The sequence below is a fragment of the Zonotrichia albicollis genome, chromosome Z (assembly GCF_047830755.1).
Source record: "Zonotrichia albicollis isolate bZonAlb1 chromosome Z, bZonAlb1.hap1, whole genome shotgun sequence".
Lineage (NCBI taxonomy): Eukaryota > Metazoa > Chordata > Aves > Passeriformes > Passerellidae > Zonotrichia > Zonotrichia albicollis.
Genome location: NC_133860.1, coordinates 6444352 through 6468164, shown reverse-complemented (window position 1 = coordinate 6468164; position 23813 = coordinate 6444352). Strand labels below are relative to the sequence as shown.

Here is a 23813-nt window from a genome sequence, read left to right as displayed (position 1 = left end):
CACGTGCAGGGAGGGACTCGGGCAGTGACAAATGGCACACTGACTACTGACAGGAATGCTGCTGTTTGCCTCAGCTCTTCCTCACAAAGTGCAAAGTGCTGTTCTCACTTGCACGTCTTCCTTTCTGTGTGACCATTGGTTTAGCTGGTTCCATTTCTTTTCCTCTTACAATTGCTAATGAGTTCAACATAAAAACCATTTGAAAATTATTTACTAATGTATGTGGCCTGACCTGAAAGAAATACGTCATTCAATAAAACGTAATATTAATCAGTGTGCGATGTATTTTATAATCCTGGCAGAGTGAAGGTGGTCAATTAAATGATATGGTTGGATCTCTGTTGGGGTGTGCCAATTAAAAGGGATTCTGGTGTGGTTCAAAGCATTCAGGCGAGCTTGGTGCTCCAGCTTCTTGCTGCGGGGGAAGCTGAAAACCTGCAAGCATGCTCAAGACAGGAATGCCCCAGGAGTCTTTCTGGGAATCACACAAAGTGGACAGGCTAAAGACTTTTAAGTCCTGCAGTTAGGAAAAAAATGCACTAGTCCTAGGAGCACAGGCAGGTTCCTGTCAGGATCTATTCACTGCCTGTAGGACCCATTCTGTACCATGAAGCAGCTCCACTGCACCTACCACTACAGGCAGTAATGTAAAGAGATTTGCACGTGGAAATAGCCTCGATTGTGTGGCTCTGCCTTAGCTCCTCCCTTTAATTGGCTGGCAGAGTTAGACTGAAGTTACCTGGATTCCAGGTGGAATGCCTTGCAAGTGAATTTCTGTTTGTAAGATACTGCAAGTGTGCCTAGCTCAGGGAGTTTCCTTCAGCAGAACATGTCCATGCACAGTTGTTGCTGCAGTTCTGAACAGGATCTAGTGGCTGACCATTAGAGTACATTCTGCACCAGCTCGGGCTGCTTAATACTTAGGCTCTTTGGCTAACTGATTTGCTGATGCTTATTGGTTGTAGATAGATTCTTTTTTTCCCCATAATAAGCCCATTAGGTAACATTCCATCTAAGGTCCAGTAGACCTTGCAAAAACCTGGTGGTTTTGGTACTGGAAAAGGAAGCAGGAAAGAAGGTGACAAGACAAAGCAGTTGAATGAGGGACAGAGAATTGGTTGGAAGGATGAGGCTAAAATAGAAATTGAAAGAGAACAAAGATAAAGTGATGTTCTCACTTTCAGGGTGTGAGGATTTTTGTCTTTATGGCCAAGTAAACAAAGCCTTTTGCCCTTCCCTTTCTCTCTCTGTCTGGTGCTTTTGCCCTGTTGCTGCTGAGTTGCTCTCCCTACATGTCCTTTAGAACTGTTTATCCTGGCAATTTACTAAAGGAAAGCAATTGTGATGTTGACAGAATGTGAAAATGCAGCTGCAGGGAGGTGGAGAGAGAAGTACGGGTTCCCAGGTACTGCTGTTGAAGGAGGGAAGGCCCTGGAGCTGCAGCAGCAGCTGGCATTGGCTGCTGCCTGTCTGGGTGCTTGTGTCTCATGGAAACCTGCTCTGCTGAGCTGCAGGTTTAAACAAAACAGTGCAAAGCACTGGAGGAAAATAAGCTATTTTCACGTTCTTCCCTTTGAAAAGAACACTTAATAAATGTAGTTTTAAATGTTCTTTGTTGAAGCATCCTTTTACATCTTAATTACACATTTTTGTAGTCCTTTTCATATGTCAAGCAGCCGCTGTTTTTTATGTTGAGTTTGGTTGCATCCTGTAGGGGTAGTGTTTCCTGGAGAAAGGCTCTGTACAGGCATTTATTACTACGTATGTGGCTACTTTTTCATTAGATGTTACCTCTTGAGAAGCTTGGATGGGAAATACCCTGACTTGTTTTCCTTCTTAGTGCTTGGCACTGTCTTTTTGCTGTAAAACTGCCATTATTGTGGGGGGAAGAAGAGAGGAAAGTTAGATGAGATTGGTATTTTTTCTTTGGAAGGAAGAAAGAATAAAAATGAACACTTAGATTTTGCAAACAGGTAATAGGAAAAAAGATTATTTGCAGGTTACTGTTCTTTCTAGTGTCCCATCTAATTGCTCCTGAAATGGAAAATGTATAGTTTTGTGTTTCCAATGAGTAAGTAGCTGCTCTTATACTCCTGTTACAAAGGTAGAATGTTTTGTTTAAAATAAGCAATGGTAGAGCAATCTTATCAATGAAAATACATTCACTATGAAGTTGTTACTTTTCTGTAATGTTTTATTGCCATTAATTTCCTGTTAAAGGAATATTAATCTAAAGGCATATTCCTGCTAAAGGAGTATTAACCCTGACTCACTGATAGGTTTTTTGGCTGAATAAAACCCTCATGTACTTGCTGGGGGGAAAAGGTAGCAAATCTGGGCTAATGAATGTTAGTATTTCTCTTAGTTATAGATAGGAGTATATAGCTCCCATGGAAACTGCATAGCTCATTTCCCTTCATACTCAGCGTATGTGTGTATCTTTATTTTCCACCTCCACCATTTTTCCTTCTAACCCTTTTTTTTTTCTGAAACTTTGACTTTAAATGCAGGCAGGTGATGATTTTCACAAACTGTGTTTTATTTTGGTGTGGGTTGGAATGAGAGAACTGGAAGTTAATGCCACCTTAAGCCCAAAATAAAATGGTAAGCAAACGTGCTGAATGTCAGAATTTCACAGTAGATGCTTCTTGTTCTACTGTAATCAGTTACAATCAAACATTTTCTGTACTCATTGAAATAGCAGAGCAGGGGCCTTAACTAAGAGCATTACTGGCATGTTGGATCAGCAAATGAGTCTGGCAGATTGCTGCAAAATCGGGAAGATCACTGAGCTGGGGCTGGAATGTTGTGTGGCTCTTGTGTGGCATCACATCCCAGTTTCCTTCAGAGGTCCTGCAGGCCAAAGGCTTTGGAAGGACTGTGAAACCTCCAAATGTTTCTGTTACTGGAATAAGTAGTTCTGGTCTGCTCTTTTCTTAGTAATCAAATTATGCTCCAGATTCTCCAGTATTGTATTACAGCTTGTTAATACAGGAATAGCCAAAGAGATTTGGGGAATGGTACTGAGCCCAGTAAATGTGGCACTTATTGCTGGTCAGAGAGTTTTGCCTTTATCTGAACTTAAGACAAAGTTAACACCCCAAAACAATTCTGGTCAGCCTGAGGCTGTGAGTTCCCCACTTTTGGGCACTCTTTGGTCAATTAAGGCTAAGCATTTGGCATTCCAAAGTGAATATCTCTTTGTGTCTCAGTATAGCCTTGCTGCACCCCAAAGGCTCTAAGCAGGTGCCGGTTTGACATCCCTGTAGACAGCTGAAGTTAGGCAGAGCCTTGCAGGAGAGCAGTGCATGTACCCTGCTGAGCAGAACTGTCGTGGGCTGGCAGGAGTCCCCGTGGAACCTGCATTGCAGCGATGGCCCGTCGGCTTTGCTTAACCTGCTGTAATGCAATGATTTGCATTTTGCCATCCTGCTGCGTCAGGACATGGGAGAACTCTGTTTGTACAGACTGTGTTCAAACACACCGGGCCACAGTGCTCCCAGAGCATTTATTTCAGGATTTCTTCATGCGTATGTTAGTAAATAATTTATAATGCAGATCTGGAGATCTTTTTGGTCAGTATTCTTGCAGAGTGTACATATCACTACATATGCCAGAACATTCTTAGAACATTCCTAAAAATATGCAAATACATGTTTAAAAACATACTGATGTCATGAAGGAGTCTTGGGTTTGATTTTAAATCTTTGCAAGTCCCTGGTGAGGTTCACAAGTCCCAGGCCATAAGAGACAATAGCAGTAATTTGATTTTGGAGCTGTTTGTAGGCCCCTTGCACTATAAAGGCAATCTGGGAAGGCACCCCAGTAATATTTCCATAAAGCACGTGTATCTCCCGTGGTCAGTGGTGTAGGAAGGAGCTTTGTAGCCCAGGATGCCAGTCAGTCTGGCTACCAGCACCTGCCAGCTCTGCTAGCAGGGCTTGTGTTTGTACTTGCTACTGCATTGGGTCCCATCCCAGTTATGACATTTAACCTTTATTTGCTGTATTGCAGTGTTTGACACAAGACGTTATGTAGAGCTGAACCAAACCTTTTGTCTCATCTATTCTGGTTTATCATTTAGAAGACATGCAATATCTGCCAGATGCTGCTTCCTAACCAGTGCAGTTTTGCATCACACCAGAGAATTCATCAGCATAAATCTCCATACACGTGTCCTGAATGTGGAGCAATCTGCAGATCTGTCCACTTCCAGACCCATGTCACTAAGAACTGCCTGCATTATACCCGAAGAGTTGGGTTTCGGTCAGTATGATGATTCCTTTTGCTGTCAATTGATGTATAATTTATGGTTTTTAAAATGGTTTTCCATTTCCATAAGCACTGTTTGGACAATACCAGCTTCGTGGGTTTAAGATTGTCATGGCAACAGTACTATTAGTACTGAAATTTTGGAATAAATACATTAGGATTCTGCTTTGTTTTGGGCATCCACTTTTGTATATGATTAAATCAGAATATTAGCTAGTGTAACACAGATTCAGGACGTCACGGTTTATAAAGGCTAGAGAATTCAGATACATTATCTTCATTTCAGGTTTTCAGAAACCTTCTTGAGTTTTTCCAAACCATTGAATTTTAGATTGTTCTTTCTGGTAGAAGAGTCATCATCAGTACTTCCAGAATGTATGGTTGAGATGTTGATGGGCATGCTGCTTCTGTCTGGTTGTTCTCTTTTCTGTGGCAAATCAAGATTCGTAGACTTTATCACTTTACATCACTTGGAAATTGCCTTTCTCAAACAACCCTGTCTTTTGGTTCTCCTTTGTTACTCTTCAGTTTTCCTTTGACTTTTACATTTCCCTGTAATGGCAACTCACTGAGAAAATGGGGAGCAGAGGCATTTCATAGAAATGTTTAGTTTTGAAAGATTTGAAAAGATGCTTTCTGTTAGCATTTTCCTTGCACTTGAATGGCAGGCAGCACAGCAAGAGATCAGAAGAGCCACCCGTACCCTGAGCTTTGCTTAGCACTCCAAAAACATGTCCACTTCCCCCTGTCTGCCTGGAAAAAGGCCACTGTAAATCTTCCAGCAGGTAGCTCCTTCCACCCTTAAGGTGCCACAGTTCATTTTCCAGGATGGCTGTGCAATTGTCCCCTAAGGGATGAAAGCATTTTTACTGCATCAAGCCTCTGTTTTCAGCTTGAATTCATGTCCTGGCATAACTCCAAGCTCTTCTCATTTCTTTGGGTTCTTTTCTTTTACCCTTTTCTCTCAAGCAGTAGTGTTTCTTGTCCTGCATTTCTTCTCCATCTGCTTCCTGCACTCCACTGCTCTTCCCTCTCATGTATGTCTCTTGAGTTTGTACATGGAATCACCTCTGGGGACTCCTGGCCTGCGCTGGTAACACCAGCAGAAAGAATCCCCTTCACTGGGAATCTAAGTCACTAAGCTTTTCAAGATGTCTCAAAAAATCTCATCTCACATTGAGACGAGAATTTCTTGATGTGGTGAGACGAAACCAAAGTCACGCAGGCAAGCAAAAGCAGGCTCTGAGGATGTTACTGCCTCCCTCCTTAGCCTGCCCAGCCTCTCCTGGAACTGTGGTGCTTTTCCCCATGAGCAGCACAGCCTGTGCTGCCTCTCGCAGGGCCTCTGCCGGGAAGCTCCCTTTGACTCCAGCGGTTTAGGTTAGGTGTCTGCACGGAGCAGTCCCCAGAGGAGGGCTTGGCCCTAGGAACTGTGTGATACACAGTGGTGGATGCTGAGTTCGGTTGTTATTGGCATCACTCGAGAGTGAAGGCAGGCCGTGGCACGGGGAGGTGGCAATGCCACCCTGCTCTCCGAGGGACACCTCGGGAGCACACGTGTCACTGAGTGCATCGTGCTGTGCACGGCTGGGAAAAGGGCTCAGCTCTCTGGGACAGCTCTTAACAGAGCCAAAACAGACCAGAATAATCTGCTTCAGAGAGTGCATTGGTGAGCAGAGACTATATAAACTCAATGGATATTATTAAGAGTGTAAATTAAATGCCCAGAAAAAGAATGGATGGCATTTCATAAAATTCAAGGGTGATAAATTTTAAAAGTAAAATGGGATCTTTGAATTCAATGTAGAACTGTATTTCCTGCTTTATTGTTATCATCAGGGCAGTAAAACTATTGAAAAATTAAATTGACATTTATATGAAAACAATCATACTGCCATGATAGATGCTAAAATTAAAATTCTGGAAGGGTGGAGGCCTTCTACATTTGAAGAGTTTGTACAAGTCTTATTGCAAAATACTGATCAATAAGAAATTGTCTCATTTGACAGGTAATTGCTGATTGCACTATGTTCTTGGACTGATTTGGGAGCATTTGCTACTGGAGATAGGACATTAAAGGGGATCATTGTGTATAAAAATTCTTATGTTCTAATATTAATTCAATTTTTTAATCATTTCATTTTAGAATAGATGCAGAAAGGTCACAAATTTTCGTCACAGCAGAAGTATGTTTTTGAAAAATATTTTCTGAATTCTAATATGATATATTGATCTGATAGTAGGGATTTGGTTTCGTTTTCCTGAGTTTCAATCCAAGTGCTGATTTGATTACATGTACAGAAAATCATTACCAGTATATCTTCATTAAATCTAAACAAGGGAAATGGTGAAAATATTTTCCTTACTGGTTTCCCATTTGGTGGTAGTTTCTAAATTGCTGTGGTGTACTTCAAACAATGCCCTGCATGTGATAAAAATGAATTCTGGAAAATCTCTTTCCAAATTTGCAGAGGATTTAAGCATTTTTCTGCAATCAATAGAGTACTTGTCTGTCCACCCTTCTATCTGTTTTATTGTAATAACATAAAAACACATTCTGACCTCCTATCTCTTAGATTTTCAAATGACAGTGTGTGAGATTTCTTTCCCCTTACTTTGTGATCCACAAATCGCTGGTTATGTTGATTCTTTCGGGGTTGTTGCAGTTGACAGAGTAACGTAGTTTTATCCAGTTGTTGTCCATGTGTGTTTCTCTCTGGCCTTTGCTTGGAAAGCCATGTTGATGATGTCCAGCCCTGCTGGGCAGGCTGCACTGACTCTCCTCCGCTCTCTCCGCAGCTGCGTGCACTGCAATGTCGTGTACTCTGACGTGGCGGCACTCAAGTCTCACATTCAAGGTTGTCACTGTGAAGTCTTTTACAAGTGTCCTATCTGTCCCATGGCATTCAAATCTGCTCCCAGCACGCACTCCCATGCCTACACGCAGCACCCGGGTATCAAGATAGGCGAACCAAAGTAAGCAAACTTCATCTTCTACTGCACTTGCCTGATTTGAATGAGCTGTGAAATTGCATTGTGTCCTGTGCTTGCAGGACACCTCTGACAGGCACCGGTTTGTCAGCCTGCTGGGAATGTGGGATTTGTGCAGTGCTTTCGTGACTTTTCAGCTGGGAGTTCATTGGGCAAAGGTGACATTTCTCTGAATGCACCAGCAGCTCTTTAAGTACTGCATGCTACAAGAGAGTGATTGCAAAATGTAATTACACAAATTATTTGGACAGGTGGCCAGAGCGTTGCTCGTTCTGATGTTTTAATCTGCTTAGCTCATCTGCATTTTTACTGTGAATTAAAATAATGTGATTCCTAAAAGAGATGCTAATACTAATTGGTGCTTATGTGGTGATTTTCATAATGTGGTTGAGAAGTTGAGAAAAAGCATTTTATCTGTTTATATAAGCTTTTTTTCCAATAGGTAATCTCTTTCTGGCTTGCAGCAGAAGTGGTTTTATTCTGTGGCTAGGAAAGCTGCCCATAAAGGTGGTGACCCAGAGTACCAGTAGGACTGAGCTTCAGGGTCTCTTTTGGCAGCTGTTGGGCAGCTGTGCTGCAGGTGCTCTGTGTGTGCAGACTCGCGAACAGGGCTGAGCTCGCGTTCTCTCTGGGGCGGGCACAGCACCAGCGTGGTAACAACTGGCACGCTCAACAACATGGAAGGTGCCTTGTGATGTAATAACCAGCCTTCCTAAGAGTTCACTTTCTCACTGTTTCTTCTAACATAGGAACAGGTTTTATTCTGTTCAGTTTCTCAGTGTTTCTTCTATCATATAAACAGCAGAATTTTTTTTAAATTTGTTTACACTTCCAGCAAAGCAAAATGGCAACAAACTTGCCGTGTCTGATACCAAATGGAAGTAATTTCTGCCCCGTGGAAATGATACATTGCTTTAATTCAGGAGGGTGTCATCAGTCAGGGGCTGTTAGATACCAGCATTTAAAACTTTTTTCAGGTCTCCATAGTTCTCATTAGAGAAATGTAAAAGATTAAGAACACTGTGTAAGATGCTACACATATGAAAAGTGAACTGTGTTTGGATCTGCCAGTTGTTTCTGATCAGGTTAATGAATTAAGTATTTTACATTCGGTTTTTTTCCATATAGATGCACTTATAATTGCATTCCTCTACAAATTTACTTTGATTATAAAAAAATGAAATGAAATTTTATTATGTACTACTGTACTAAGTCACAGAACCCATAGTGGAGCAGTCCTCTTAAGAAGTGGTGTTTCCTTTAAATTTGGCAGTTTTAATCCCAGTGCTGCCTTAAATGCATGCAGAGTGACAGGTAGGATTTCTGCAGCCCTTGCAGTGCTCAGAGTTGTTGGCTTGCCCAGCAGTGCCCCGGGGCTCCTGAGGCACCCTGCAGTGGGGCACACTGCTCTGTTACAGCACTGGGGCTCTGGGCAAGCTGGCTGCCTGCCCCTGGCACTGTGTGATTTACAATTACGGTACAAACAGTTGCTGCACAACAGATGCACTAAACTATTTGGTGTATGAAAAATGACTTTTATATGCGGGGATTCTCAGTGGGATGAAATGAGATTATTTTAATATAGGGAAATGGATGGCTGTCTTGTCTTTCAACTCTGGGAAGCTCTCTCCTGTAACATACTCTTAAGCTCTGGTTTCCCAGAAAACCACCGAGGTGGTCTTTTTTCTGTATGCAGTGTCTAGGAATGGCACTAAGATATTTTTCATGGCTGATCTCTTTGTGATTAGTGGAGAAATTCTTTTTTATCAAGCCAAATTTTGGATATTTACGGTACTATTGGTAAAAAGTGTATTATCCCACAAGTTCCTTTTAAAAAAAAAAATTGGGAAGGAGGAATACTATGCTCTGGTGCAGAAGCTTTCCAAATGCTAAATGTCTTTTATATGACTGAAAGTATTTTCCTGAGATAACACTTGTATTTATTCCCAGATAGTACATGAATTTGCTAAGCAGATTTTTGGGAAGTGAAAAGGCCATGTGCCTGCTTTGGTGTGTCCTGTGGGGCAGGAGCAGTGCTGAGTAACCAGCCTGGGATGGGATGGGATGGGATGGGATGGGATGGGATGGGATGGGATGGGATGGGATGGGATGGGATGGGATGAACTGCCTGACTTATTCCAGCATCCCTGTAAATGACATCCTGTGGAAGCACAACTGCCTTTAAGCTTTGAACAGCATTTTAGGCAGTTGCATGTTAAACACTGACTACTTCAATTAAATTAAAAAAAAAAAAAACAAAACCAGTGTACATGGTTGCATGTATGTTAAGGATTGAAAATTATGTTTTTGCTGTGTTTGAAGGAAATACTCCAAGTGTGTATAGTCATAACTCATACTGTAAGGTGTGTATAGTCATAACTCATACTGTACTCACTGAATTTAAGTGAGTACAGTCTTTGCCCAGAGACTTGTCTGAAATTTGGATCTTTACCAGATAGTTCTGCTTCTGTGAAGGCAGGGTTAAGTACTTTAGCTGCCATAGAAAATACAGAGATTCAGCTCGTGGTGGTTTTAGAGTGTTACAGTTTTGATATGTGGTAAATTCAGAAAGAATTTCTACAAATCTCCAGATCTGCAGTGAAGGGTTCACCACAGAAAGCAGGACAATAGTGCATTGATCATCTGAGGATGCTGTGCAAATAATACATTTATCTTAGCATGTGTGAGAAACAGGGACCCCTTGACAGCACAGAGTCTTTCCCAGTTAATATGAAGTAGTGAATTGTTTTTCATTTGGAGTTCCAGGACAGCTTGGACATGGAAGCAATGCCCATGTTCTTGTCACCTCAAAACAGAGTGCAGCTCCCTAGAGCTCTGGAACAATGCACTGTCAATTGTAATTACTTAGAGGCATATAGAAAGGATATTATGTGGCTAATGAGAAGATGTAGCACTTTAGCAGGTAGGAGGGTTTGATGGTTGTTTTTTTAAGTGGAAGTTACTCTTAAAGATGGGAAGTGCCTGTTGCTGTACCAGCACCTGTGGTTGGTTCATTTATTTTAGCTAAACTTTCTCTGCAGCACTACAGATTACATGGCTTAGATTTCTCTCTTATCTCATGGTCTGTGGTTAGAAAACTGCTGTAAGAACAGGAGTCTGGGGAACCTATGTTCAAAAGTCACATGTGCTCCAAGAAAGGAAGTGTTTGGTGGTGTCTCTACATTTTTGTGGCAGATTCATCACATTGGAATGGCAGATCAGGGAAATCCTGTCCTGCACTGTTGGAGCTTCAGGGCATTTACAGAGTCTAGGTTTGGCATTCAGGAGCATCACAGCCATGAACATTGCCCAAAATGTATTTATCTTGAAGTATGTTCCTAACTACAACTGAATGAATCACTCCCTTACAATATACTGCATATACAATATACAGGTTTGTAACCTGGAGCAGGGATATTATCCTTTAGCTACAATGTGAGTTCAGAAACTGAAGGTGTTGAACTGTCAGATATCCTGAGCAGATGTTGTTGTTGTATCTGTAACTGGCACATGCTATTGTTTTCTGGCTTCTTGTTTGCACTTTTAATTTTTTTTCTATTTTTCTGTTTCTTCTACTGCTCTTATATTTTGAAATTGAAGGATGTTTTGAATTAGTTTAACTTTTTTCAGGCAGTGTGAAACAATTGCTTAAACATGTCAGATCTTATCTGTGATGAGAAACAAAGTTAACGTCATGATTCTTGCAAGTAGATCATCAACGTGACTGACATTGTTTATTGTGCTTCTGTTTTTAGAATAATATATAAATGCTCTATGTGTGACACTGTGTTTACTCTACAACCTTTGCTCTATCGCCACTTTGATCAGCACATTGAAAACCAGAAGGTGTCTGTTTTCAAGTGTCCAGACTGTTCTCTTCTATATGCACAGAAACAGCTTATGATGGACCATATCAAGGTGTGTAGGCATCTTCTCGTTTCCTTCATTATACCATTTGGCATGCAATACATGCTGTGAAAAGGCATGGAGTAACAAGACTGCTGAGAGAGATGTTACCAGTTCTGAGGGGATAATCTGTGAATGTTGTTCTCCAATGTTAAACTTTTATATTTTATCTGGTCTTCAGCATATCTGTAATGACTCAGTCGATTTTTCTGTAAGAATGTTGATCTCGGTGTACTGGGAATATCTCAGCAAGTCAAATCCTAACAAATGCTGGGTTTTATTTACAGTATTTTAAGTATTATTCCAATTGTTAGGAGCAGAGAATGCTGAGTGCATCACAAAATCAAACCTTTGATGTTCAGAATTCACCAGGAAGCAGTATGTTGTTAAATGTAGAGGTTACCTGTGTTATATGAACTTGAACATGTGTGCTTTGAAAAAAACTCCAGTGGATTTCCTCATAAACACCCTTAAGAGCTGACAATTCACTGTGATCCTTGAAGGTCCTGGTTTGAAGGATCAGCAGCCCCCTGGCTATCATTTGTTGGTGCTGTGTTTGACACAGACTCTTAGCTCGTGTCATACAAACCAAAGCTGAGGTTTTTCTGCCTTACTGACCCCTGGTGCCTGAACACACGGTGGGGCTGTGGAGCTCGCTGCGCTTCTCTGGCAGTGACACAATTTCTGAATGCCATTTCTCTACTGCAGAGTGGAAGACCAGACATCTTTTTTGGCTGCTAAAACCATAATTTTGCATTTTAGTCCCAGCTATGGCACTTGTAACCACAGAATTCTCTGAAGTAGTGTTGAAAATAAGATCACAAGTCTTGAAAAGAACAGGTGGTCTTAAAGCCAGTCTTCATCTTGAGGAGGAGATGAGGGGAAGGCTGAGCCAGGATGTTCAGAAATACAAGGACTGGGTATTTCCATTGTTTCTGAACTAGTAGCACTAGTTCTTGCTTGTTTACTGCAAGATATCCTAGATGCTTCTCTCATGCAGCAATGCAAAACTGATTTCTGTTTCCTTTGATCTACTCAGATAGTTGGGTTTTTTTCACTAAATAGGCAAATTCTGTGTATTGCAGTGTAGTCATGTTTCTGTAGTTAGTTTTTCCTGAGTCAGATATTACTGGAGAAGTACTGTTATATCTATACACAAGTACTTCTGTAAGACCTGAAGACTCCCAGATCAGGAGCTCGATCTGACTGCAGTTAGGGCCAGAAGCTCTCTTTACAGAAATTGGGGTGTTTAGCACCTCACATTTCAAAGATGTGCTCACTTGCTTGGGCATTACTTTACTTCTTTGGCTTTAGTGTTCCATGACAGTTTTTGAACTTCCAGCCAGTGGGGTTTTAGCATGATTCACCATAAGTGATTCAGACATTTTTGAGACTAAAATTAGAGGATTAATCAATACGTGTGCAGTAGCAGTATTGCTGGTTTTGCATTTGGGATGTGTGTATAGCAGTAGGGACTGGAGCAAAGCATTGTAAATTGGAATTCATTTAAGGGGGACTGAAAAAACAGGAACAGGTTATAGATAAAAGCAGAAGAGGATTCAGGGAGAGGATAAAAGCGCAAAAGGACTCAGGGAAAGTACGAGTGCCAGACAGAGGCAGAGCTCAGCTGCACAGAAAGTAATGGTTTGGTATGGCTAGACATAAACCATCAAGGCAGAGACAGACCTGGTAAAAGTAGGACAGAAAGGGACAGACGGAAGCTCAGGAGGAGATTATTTAAAGCTACAGAAAATAACCCAGAATAATTCCTGCAGATGCCAATATTTCTTGATGGCAAAATGTGTGTCTTATTTTCCTGTAATGACTCGCTACAAGAAAATTTCCAGCAGCCTGTGAGAGCAGATGGTGAAGGACTTGCCTGGCCTGGCCTGGAGGTGTCATACTCCCAGTTTGGCCAGCACTGGGACTTCATACTATGCTTTAATGCTCTCGGTGTAGTTTCAAATAAGAAGTGAAATTTCAAATATTGTATTTACAAGACATTTGGAACGTTGAGCACTAACATTTTACATGCTGACAGGTTAGGCTGGAATGGAATCTCAGGTGACCTTCAGTTGCCTGAGAGTACAGGAACCTTGTTTCCCGCTCCCCTGCGCAGTGGGATACTAAAGCCAGCCTCCTCCTTTACTACACACCTGCACTTTGCTCTTAGTTGTTGGTCCTGTGCACTTAACTTTTTATTAACAGTTATGAGCCCTTTTTCCCTCCCTGCTAAACCACAACTTAAACTTAACCTCCAAAGTAAGTCTCTTATTTTTTGTGTGAAAATACCTATATACGGTGTCAGTTATTGTTAGGTCATGCTAGGTCTTGCCTTTACTTAATCCTGTTTCTTTACAAAGGTGATCTGATGATAATAGTATGCCAAGGAAGTAACTGAAGGCTTTTGATTGAGTACAACTGTGTATGTCTTTGTCAGTTTCGTACCTTTTTTTCTCTCTCTTTTATTATAGTCTATGCATGGAACTTTGAAAAGTGTTGAGGGGCCACCAAACCTGGGGATAAATCTTCCTCTCAGTACTAAACCCACAACTCAAAACTCAGCCAGTCACAACAAGGAGGACACAAAATCTATCAACGGCACAGAAAAGCTGGAGAAGAAATCTCCTTCTCCCATAAAGAAAGCAGAACCTAAAAAAGTCACTAGCCCTGGCTGGACATGTTGGGAGTGTGACAGGCTCTTCACTCAGAGAGACGTTTACATCTCCCACATGAGGAAAGAACATGGAAAGGTAAAGGAATATATTCAGTACAAAAAGGTGAATTAAACCTGAAAGGCGAACTATTTGTTTCTACATTCCATTTGTGTTTCTGAAAATAATTCCTTTAAGTCCCAGTATTATTATTTACTGTTTTTATATCTATTTCATCTTTTTTGCTTTGGCTGCTTAGTTTTTTTCAGTTTCTACATCATTCTACTGAGAAAATCAATTGTAGACTTGTTCATTCAGTACCAAAATTTTTTCAAGATGGAAAGAGTGACAGATATTGCTGTATTTCATCCAAACCATCTAATCTGTTCCAGGTTCTTATTTCTTCTTTGTGCCTTCTCAGTTCCCTCCCTTTATGGTGGTGTGGTCAACGTGGCAGTGCTGGGGTAACGGTTGGACCCAGTTTTAAAGATCTTTTCCAGCTTCAACAATTTGATTCTGTTCTGTTCTGAAGCTCAGTGCCTGTTAGCCTCAGGGAGTGGAGGCTCAGTCATATTTTACTCATCCACTGAGTGCCAACTGGTGTTTCATTTAAAGGCAGACACATTCCATAGTTGAGCTGTTGCTCTAATCTGACACTTAAGAGTTCAGCTGAGTTAACAAGTTGAATTTTGTATTTAAAGCACCTGAATTTGAGCCACCTTACTTAAAATGGATTGAAAGTGAAATGTGGGAATGTTGCATCCTCATGTCAGCAGAGAGACTGTTTGATGTTGTTCCTGCACTCAGCAGCATTTCCAGTTAAATGACATTAAAAAGACTGGCAGGCAGGAAGGCAGCAGTGACCCTGCTTAGCTGTGGCAGCCACCAGCCAAGCCAGCCTTCCCCTTTGCCATGCTCTGGCTCTTTCCTCAGCTGGGAACCAGGAAGCCAAACTGATGTGCTGTGCTGCACTGCAGCAAAAGAGCAGGACTGGGAGGGATAATAGGCTGATTTTGTCTAAGTGGAGGAGAACCACTCTGAATGAAAATCCATCGTTTTCAGGATTCTAATGTGCTGTAATAAATGATTGCACATTTCCAGAGGTTTCTATTACAGTTATTATCTCTAAAGCTGTTCTGCAAATTATTTATTCTGTTTATAAACGTTTTATGGAAAAACTGAAAATGCTGGACTACTGAGTGTCATCTTCAATTTTCTTAGGACAACTTCAAGCAAATAGCATCCCCACCATCATTGCCTCCAGTAACTCCCACCCCATTCCTTCAGCTTCCTGCTGCCCAAATATTAACTCAGCAGAGCTTTTACTGGCAATCAGAAATGCGTTTAGGACTGAATGCATTGTACATTTATGCAATTCTTAAAAACAAAGCAGCACAACCTCCCAATGAAACTGTCACTTCAGAGTGAACTAGAGAGCGATATTCAGTCTGATTCCATCCACAGCAGAGTAGCCAAAGGCATGTAAAAGAAGGTTAGTAACATATCAATAATGCTTTTTAAATATTAGCTTTAAATCTGTGTCTTTCTCTCTCTGGTGTTTATGTGCAATGTTACCTCAAGGATAGCCCTTATTATGAAATATTAGATAATTGTTGCACGCAAATCCTGGCCTGAAGGCCTCTTTCATTGCTTCCATTCAGATGCTGATTTTTATCTCCACTCAAGGAGTTCTTTGAATAACACAGGAGGCACACAGATACTAAAATTAACAGAAATGCAATTCCATGTCTTTCAGAAATGGGGGATACAGACCAGGTGCCACATTCCTTCCCAACCTGTCAAAATTTCTAGTAATTGTTAGCTGTCAAAAATACTATGTTGAAAAACTAAACTTCTACCATAGACAGAATAGAAATGAGCAGGTCTGTTTCTGTCAAAGGGCAGATGTTTTCTAAGTAGGAATTACCAACTCCAACTTAGTCATTGATCATCCTCTTCTGTCAAGACAGGATGCTGTAAGATGCAGATCATGCTGCACTTAATTACAGAAATAATTTTTCAATTCTTTTTGGTTTGGCTGCCATTGCAGAATCTGATGCATCCAAAATTCTGTTTGGGTCTCTATCTTGAGTCTCCCCAAGGAATTTAGAACAAGTGTGGGGTCACAGCTAGCTGCCCCAGGTCCTGCTGGGCATCATCCTCCTCCTGCTTTTCTGCCCACGGGCTTGATGCTTCTGCTCACTGCCACACAACCAGTGTGTGCCTGCTCCAGCCCTTCTCAATTTCTTCCTTTACTTTTTCCTACCACTCGACCAGCTGCAACATCAGCCCCACAGAATTCCCCAAAGAGATGGCCATCAAGTTGGCATCAGATCATACTGCTCATTTTGTCATGACTTTCCTGAACTCTGTTAGTGTGTCAGTGTCTGTGAGGTTCAAGTTTGGTCCTTCTTCTGTGCTCTTCACCGCTCCCTGTATGTGGCTGAGGAGCTCCCAGTCAGCAGCTGAGGACATGGTTTGGTGATGGGAAGGGAAAGCACCCCCTCATCTGCTGCCTTTATTGATCCAGAAATAGTCCTCTGATCTTCCCTGTTTCTTTGGTGGAAGAAATTCTCCTCATCCACAGTCCCTGACACCAGGTCACAGCTGGAGACAGGTGTGTGTGTGTGTCTGTCTGTCTGTCTGTGTGTGTGTGTGGAGCTCATAGGGCCACAGTGCTTTGAAAGAGGTCCAGCTCTGACTTGTACGTGAAGTACAGTACCAAAACCGGGTAAGTGATGTTTCTTTCCTATTTATCAGAAGGTTCAGCACAGGCACCACTTTTACTGAGCTTTTTTAATGAAAGTCTTTCTCTTATTTTTTTTTAAGCAAATGAAGAAACATCCTTGTCGGCAATGTGACAAATCTTTCAGTTCATCCCACAGCTTATGTCGGCACAATCGTATCAAGCACAAAGGCATTAGGAAGGTTTATACGTGCTCGTAAGTTCTGGTTTAATTTATTTAGAAATGGAATGCAAAAACCATTGTTAGCTGAACATCTTTCCTTAACTGTGGAAAAGCCAGTGTCCCATTCTTTCAGATGCCCAGGACAGGCCAAACCAATTACCTATCCTGCCTGCAGAAACGTGTCAGGCTCCTGAGAGTGCAGTGTGTAAAGTCTACAATCTGAAATTTGGCTGAGCTGAGAGTTCACAGTTCCACTTTGGGGAACCTGGTTTTCAGGGGTATCTCAAATACAAACCCATTCTTCCAGTCTACAAAAGGCACTTGTTAAGCATGACACTTGAATGTGTGTGTCTGTGTGTGTGTATCTGCAGGCACTGCCCAGATTCCAGACGTACTTTTACCAAGAGGTTGATGCTGGAAAAACACATTCAGTTGATGCACGGCATTAAAGACCCTGATGTGAAAGAAATGACTGAATCTACCAACATGGAAGAAAGGGAAGTAAAAGAAGACACAAAGGTAATAATTTTGAAGACTCATTCAATCACCGAGAATGATTTTTTTGGGGTATATATTCAGGATCTTTAAATAAATACAGGTACTTTGATGCCATAAATGACTCATCTTCTGTGAAGCAGAGCCCCAAAAGGATAGTTTATCAGAGTTGTTTTAGAATTTGCCAAGGGAAAGGTTCTGACATTTGCAAGTCACAAATAGTTAAGAAAAGAACTGCATATTTATGCTTACATGACACACCATTTCTGTCTCTTTGTTAGGTTCCTAGTCCAAAGCGTAAATTGGAAGAACCTGTAATGGAGTTCAGACCTCCACGAGGTGCAATCACTCAGCCATTAAAGAAGCTGAAGATAAATGTTTTTAAAGTTCACAAGTGTGCAGTTTGTGGCTTTACAACAGAAAACCTTCTCCAGTTTCATGAACATATTCCTCAGCATAAATCTGATGGCTCTTCGTACCAGTGCAGGGAATGTGGACTCTGCTACACATCCCACGTGTCCCTTTCCAGACACCTCTTCATTGTACATAAGCTGAAGGAGCCTCAGCCGGTATCAAAGCAGAATGGGTCTGGGGAGGATAATCAGCAGGAAAACAAACCCAGCCACGAGGACGACTCTTCCAACAGCGCGGCATCGGACAGAAGATGCAAAGTGTGCGCAAAGACTTTTGAAACTGAAGCGGCCTTAAACACTCACATGAGAACACATGGCATGGCCTTCATCAAGTCCAAAAGAATGAGTTCAGCTGACAAGTGATCAGATTGTTTGGGATGCAGAAATCTCGCTCCACATTGGAATACTAATGACATTTTTGCTACAGAAAGCTCAAGGTATAATAGTATTAACAGTACTGTTCAGGCTGTTGCAATATATTCTGCATAAAAGTGTCCCCTTCACCTCATTGTCTATACCCTCAGAACCATTGAAGCAGTATTTGAGTTGAAAAATGTTTGTATATATTTAAACTAATAATTTTTATACTCTTTGGTTATGTGTTTGTATCAGTAACTAGTGGGAAATTTTTTTTTTTCTCGTTATTTTCTGTTCTTTTGTAGTAAGTTTCTTTAAAACAGAGTTCTGAATGCCAGGGCAGTTCCTTAGGTTCTCTTAAACTGTTTGGTTTTTGAATGCTTCTGAAAGAAAATTTAGCTAATGAAAGTTTAGCATCAAGAGGAGGTGCTAGGAGGGGAGAGGAGAGAGGAAGCAAGCTAAGGGGAGGGTCCAAGAACTTGGACCTCCAAATGTCTAGGGAAGCTTTTAAACTTTTTCTTACAAAATACATTATAAAAAAAGACAAAAGTACCACTGCACGTGTAAAATAAAGTGCTGGTTTTTAGGTGGCAACACCAGAACAAGTGCAGACCTCCTGGAGTGGTGAAGTACTTTTGAAGAGTATAAGTGCACAACTCTGAATATCATGCAGTGACATTTTTAGGTCACCAGGTGCTTGTGATCAAAGCTCAAATTGTTACAAATGGGCTGGGTTGCTCTGGATTTAAGAAATAAGATGTAATTAGAGGAATAGGTTTATAATGGTGATGTTTTCTGTCATGTAATTTATTAAACATATAGAAGTGAGTACACAGCATTATGTATTTTCCTTGCTGGTCATTGAAAGGAAATAGTTGACCCTTGCTGCAGGGGTTGGGCTTTGCCAGCTCCATCTCATCATGCCAAACGTTCTGGTGCTCAGTGTCACACACAGCCACAACTGGGAAGGAGCCAGCCCCAGCCAGGAGTGGGACTGGGGCCTGCGGCTTTAGCACAGGCCACACATTGCAAACTCCTGTCCAGCACCACTAGTTTTGCTTGCACAAGTACAAAAAGGTACCATACTGTCCCTTTCAGATAGAGTTCTCTGTGAGAGTATATTTTTAGTTTGTTTTTGCATTTTATACCTTGTATGTAACCCTACAAAAATTTTTGTACTTTTTTTTAAAACAAATTGTGTATATATAGATAGCTGCATGATAAACAGTAGTAATTGTTGGGTTCCTTAAAAGTCTTGCTGCTGTCAGATGTTACTATACACTATGTCCATTACGACTGTATTAAACACATTTCATATGTAAATAAATGTGGAGCATTTTGCCCCAAAAGATTTGTGAGATTCTGTTATTTATCATTAAATTCTAATACTTCTAAAATTTGAAATGTTTAAAAAACTATGGGTCCTCTCTCAGCCACCTCTGTAAAACTGAATCATTCTGGAAATTGTTTCTCAGACACATGAGTTCTGCCCTCTCCATCCTCATTCCTGGTTTGGCTCCTGGGTAGATGCTTGTTAGCCTGTTTCTATTACTGGCATATCGAGTGCTTGTGAGGTACTTCATCCTACAGTGGGCACAGCACCACAGCCACCACTGCCCTTCCCGTGTAGTGGATACCTCTGAACACTTGTTTGTTGATGTGCACTGTCAACTGTACAACAAATGAGTTATCACTATGCAGAATGGTGTTTTGTATACAGTGAACAGATAATAAAAGTTCAATTTTCACAGCCATTACTATTACTTTTCTTTATTTTCCCTTTTCACTGTCTGACACCTGCAAGTAGCCTGACGGTGCAAGTGGCATCACGGTGCCAGGGTGTCACACTGGCACTGGTGTCCCCAGAGGAGCTCCTGCACAGCCAGGGAGTGCAGCCCAGCTGCTTGGCACTGGGCTCTCCTCAGGTCTAACTGGCACAACAGTTTAACTCTCCCACCAGTAATCTCTTGAAAGGCTTAAGGTACAGAGGGCCTTGAACTGCCCCATAAGCTCCAGCCACATTTCTGTGTCAGAGCTGACTTACCTCCTTAAGGGGAGCACAATGTCCTGAAGAGCAGGTGAACAGAAGGTTTTAAAGCAATGTGAGATATGGTGAAAAGGCACAAATATCAGTAGGCATGCCTAAAGGAATTATTTCCTGTTGTAAACTATAGAAAAAATGTTTAAACTTATTTTAGTCCAAGATCTGACATTTGAGTTGTTTGCTTTTAATTAACAATGTGACACTCACAGTCAGTGATGACATAAATACTCCTCATTTTTACCCCTTTCCTGTGAGGACTGAGTAATGGATTAAACTTCATAAAACCTCTCTGAGAGTTAGGAAAGGGATCATCTAGACTCCACCATTTTGCAGCCACTCTTGTGGTTGGAAACAAAGGTGCTGAACAGTACAACCTCAAATTGCAACAGAAACTAAGGCTATATATCTCCCCCTGTTGTGTGCCTTCCCATTCCATCCCTTCTGCTCTCCAAGGAGGCGGGGAGTGCAACGAGACCTCTGCCCAAATATCCAGCTGCAAACTGCCCAACCAGGACTGCACCAACGCGGCTCCAGCTGCCACCACAGCCACAATAGAACCGTTTTTCACCTGCTGCTATTGGTTAACAGCTCACCTCAGGGCATGTGGGCAGTGACTGCCACAAGCATGGGCCTCCCTTGTCCCTGGTGTGCTGTGGCCTCCCTGCACGGTGCCCCCAGATCCCTCCCTCGGGAGCTTTGAGCCCTGGCCTGCTTGCCTGGGGGTACAGCCAGAGCTAAACCTGGCCACCCACAATCCCCCTGATTCTCTGCACTTGTCTTGTGTTTGTATTTCTGAAGGGCATTTACAGATGCACAACTTGATCTGCCAAAGGCCCAAATGTTCTCAGTTCTTAACCTCTGTCTACCTGTGGGGAATTCAGTTTGGCAAGCCTATTTATTTTAAAGGGATTTTTATACAGCTGCGACCTTTTCATTCTGTTAATATTACCTTTCTCAGTACACTTAGCGTACACACATAGCTGCCAGGCCAATAATGGCACACAGAAGAACCTATTTTAGTTTAAAACCTTTCTCAAATATTAGGGCAGTTCGGCAGTCAATTATTTGTATTTGAATTTCAGCTTATTACTCAAAGGTTATCTGCTGGGCTCTGTGAAGGGTGACTAGGAGCAGTGGGGAATGGACTGACAAGAGAAATGAGTACAGAACTGGTCACCCACGGAAGGCACAAGCATGCCTGACCTACATCCCCGGGCTCTGTGTGCAGAGCAGATTCTGCAGCCAGGAGTGGATGTGGACACAGGAGCATGGAAGAAGGAGCTACTTCCCGGCTCATCCCTGGGCACTTCCTCACTTTGGGAAAAGAAATTTGATTTGCTCCTCAGCAGTGGCTGTACAACACCTGGTTTTGGTGTTATTTCTTTCCTAGCTGGCAAAAAAGAGCCTTCCTCACTGAGGACCAAATGACCCATTTGAGGGCATCACATTGAGGCACTGCACTGGGAATGACCCAGATTCACCTGGAAAATTAACTGGAGGCACTGCAGCTCTTCTCTGAGCCCCAGGATTCTATTTTGAAGGAAGAAATGTATTTGAAACAGTAATGTGACTATTAGCCAAATAAGCTGAGCACGGTGCCCTTCTCAGCTATGTCCCCTTACACGATTTGGCGAAAGGCTTTATGCAGCTCATTTCTTTTCTGCTCTCAAATTGTGCCGGTTTGTATTCAATGGCTCTCATGTGCTGTGGGGATATGGATGCAGTGCACTACCAGCACTGCTCTCCCCGGGTCAGGCCAGCACTTGGCTAGCAGTGCCATGCCTCTGCGGGCCAGACCAATATTGCAGGTCAAGCACAACAATATTTCCTGATTTAGTGACTGTTTCTGATTTTTTTTCTCCCTGTTCCATGGGAGAAGGGGAAGAAAAAGAGAACATTAGTCGCTAAATTCAATTGAGTGTTCAAATAGCTGGATCCTTCCCTCTCCTTACCCTTCTTCCCGAGCAAAAGAAATTATTTTCACAAATAAACTATTCCCTGAAACAAATCCACTCAGCTGAAATCCAATTAGCTCTGCAGACACCGGGTCACAGAGCAGACTCCAAATGTTGACTCATACCCTTAGCAAGTGACACTGGGGCTGCAAACTGTGCCTGTGAGTGGTCCTTGCCAGCTCCTAAGGCACATGACAAGGCTCAGGAGAGGAGTCACACAAGACAAAAGCCACACATGCTCCCAGGCAGTGGCTCCCAAAGCGGGGGTATGCATCCATGGGCATGCAGGAAGCAAACAGTCTTTCTACTGTTACAAAACTGCAACGAAACACAAATATTAAAAGTACCCAGAAGAGGGGAGAGCTCTGTGCCCATAACCAGTCCCCTGGAAAACAAAGAGCTGTCATTCAATATTATATATACAGGCAGTACCAATGCCTGGCTGTGTGCAAACGTCTGGCAAATCTGCCAGAATGTCAAGAGCTACATTTTCTGTGTACTAAAAAACTAGCATGATTTTCTAGCTGCAGAGCTCCAGAAGATCTACTGTACAAATATTGAAGTCAAACATCCAGCGCAGGGAAAGATTTCAAAATACATGTAACCTTTAACAATCGAAATCATGCAGATGGTAAAACAACAAAGCCACCAAGAGAGGTGTGGGTGATTCCCAGCATCTCTGGAAAAGGAAGAAAAGCAACTTCCTAGTATGTTTCTCTTGCCTCACCACAAACAGTGGAGGAGTCCAAGTGTTTTCTGAGCTATCAAACACCAAGCACAACCAAACCAACAGGCAAAGGAACTGCAGTGTCAGAATTAAGTGTGGGTTCGTGCCTCAGACAAAAGGAAATCCCCTCTATGTGAGCAAAAACATGAGCAGCTTTGATCCTCCCAGGTCCCAGCACAAAGCTGCCTTCTCACTTTTCTAAATTCTCCATACACTAACTCTGCTTCTTCCCTCTGCTTGGTACAGAACTAGATTTTACCACCTTGATTTCCACTTTTAATCCTCTCCATCAGGAATGACTGCCAGGAATTGTTCCAACACTGCACCTTGTCACTTATTTTCATCTCCCTTGTCTTTTGCCTCCAAAAATTATATCCCTGCTTCCCAACAGGCAAAAACATTTTTCTGCCTGTTTGATGAATAAAGCACTACCCAAAAATAACACTTAGAGATTATTCTTCTATGTCAGCCATTTGTCTTTGTTCTGTGAGTGGCAGAATTGCAACTCTGGTCTAGGATGAAAATTCATCCATTTATATTCAGCCATTCCTTGTGGGACCAGGTAATAGAAAAGTCTCAAATATTTACTGTAAAGTGCAACTATATAATTAAATACAAAGTAAGGATTAAATCTATCATACTTAAGGAGGAATTTGGGTGTGACACACAGCGTTTTGGACAAAAGCTGGTTCCTTGGTTTTTTTTCATATTGATGCAGATATGGTACCCAGCATTAATATAATGAATTAATAGCTAAAGTGGAATGTACAGCTATAACCACAAGAAATGACAGAGATTTCCTTCCAATAGCAAAGCAAATTTAACAAAGAAGTTTTTGTCAAATGGTTTTGGATTGCTATGAGTTAGAGGTCTGAACTCTAGTGTAAATTAATGGTATGTTCAATGAGGTTTTCAGACACTGAGGTTTGTTAGTCTCCCCTATGCTGATTGTACAGCCTGTATCAATTTTGTCCCAATCACCACTTTTAATCTCTGTTTTCTTGGGGTTTTTTTACAAAAATGAAGGCAAGCAGATTTGTACACAAAGGCAAAAAATTCTATTTAAAAAATCTGTCCAAATAGTATGGTA

General features: G+C 41.8%; 1 protein-coding gene across 5 annotated transcripts in view; it reads left to right on the top strand.

Annotated features, from left to right (window-relative positions):
* The window catches only part of LOC102074687 (zinc finger protein 532), a 30174-nt gene extending 10423 nt beyond the window's left edge, over positions 1 to 19751 (top strand). For all 5 annotated transcript variants that reach the window (XM_074532292.1, XM_074532294.1, XM_074532295.1 and 2 more), the window contains exons 4-10: positions 4085 to 4266; positions 7072 to 7248; positions 11019 to 11181; positions 13644 to 13922; positions 16653 to 16765; positions 17104 to 17251; positions 17509 to 19751. In XM_074532292.1, coding sequence (XP_074388393.1) covers positions 4085 to 4266; positions 7072 to 7248; positions 11019 to 11181; positions 13644 to 13922; positions 16653 to 16765; positions 17104 to 17251; positions 17509 to 18003 — 1557 coding nt within the window. In that variant the 3' untranslated portion in view covers positions 18004 to 19751. The remainder of the gene's footprint in view (positions 1 to 4084; positions 4267 to 7071; positions 7249 to 11018; positions 11182 to 13643; positions 13923 to 16652; positions 16766 to 17103; positions 17252 to 17508) is intronic.
* The last annotated feature ends 4062 nt before the right edge of the window (positions 19752 to 23813 follow it).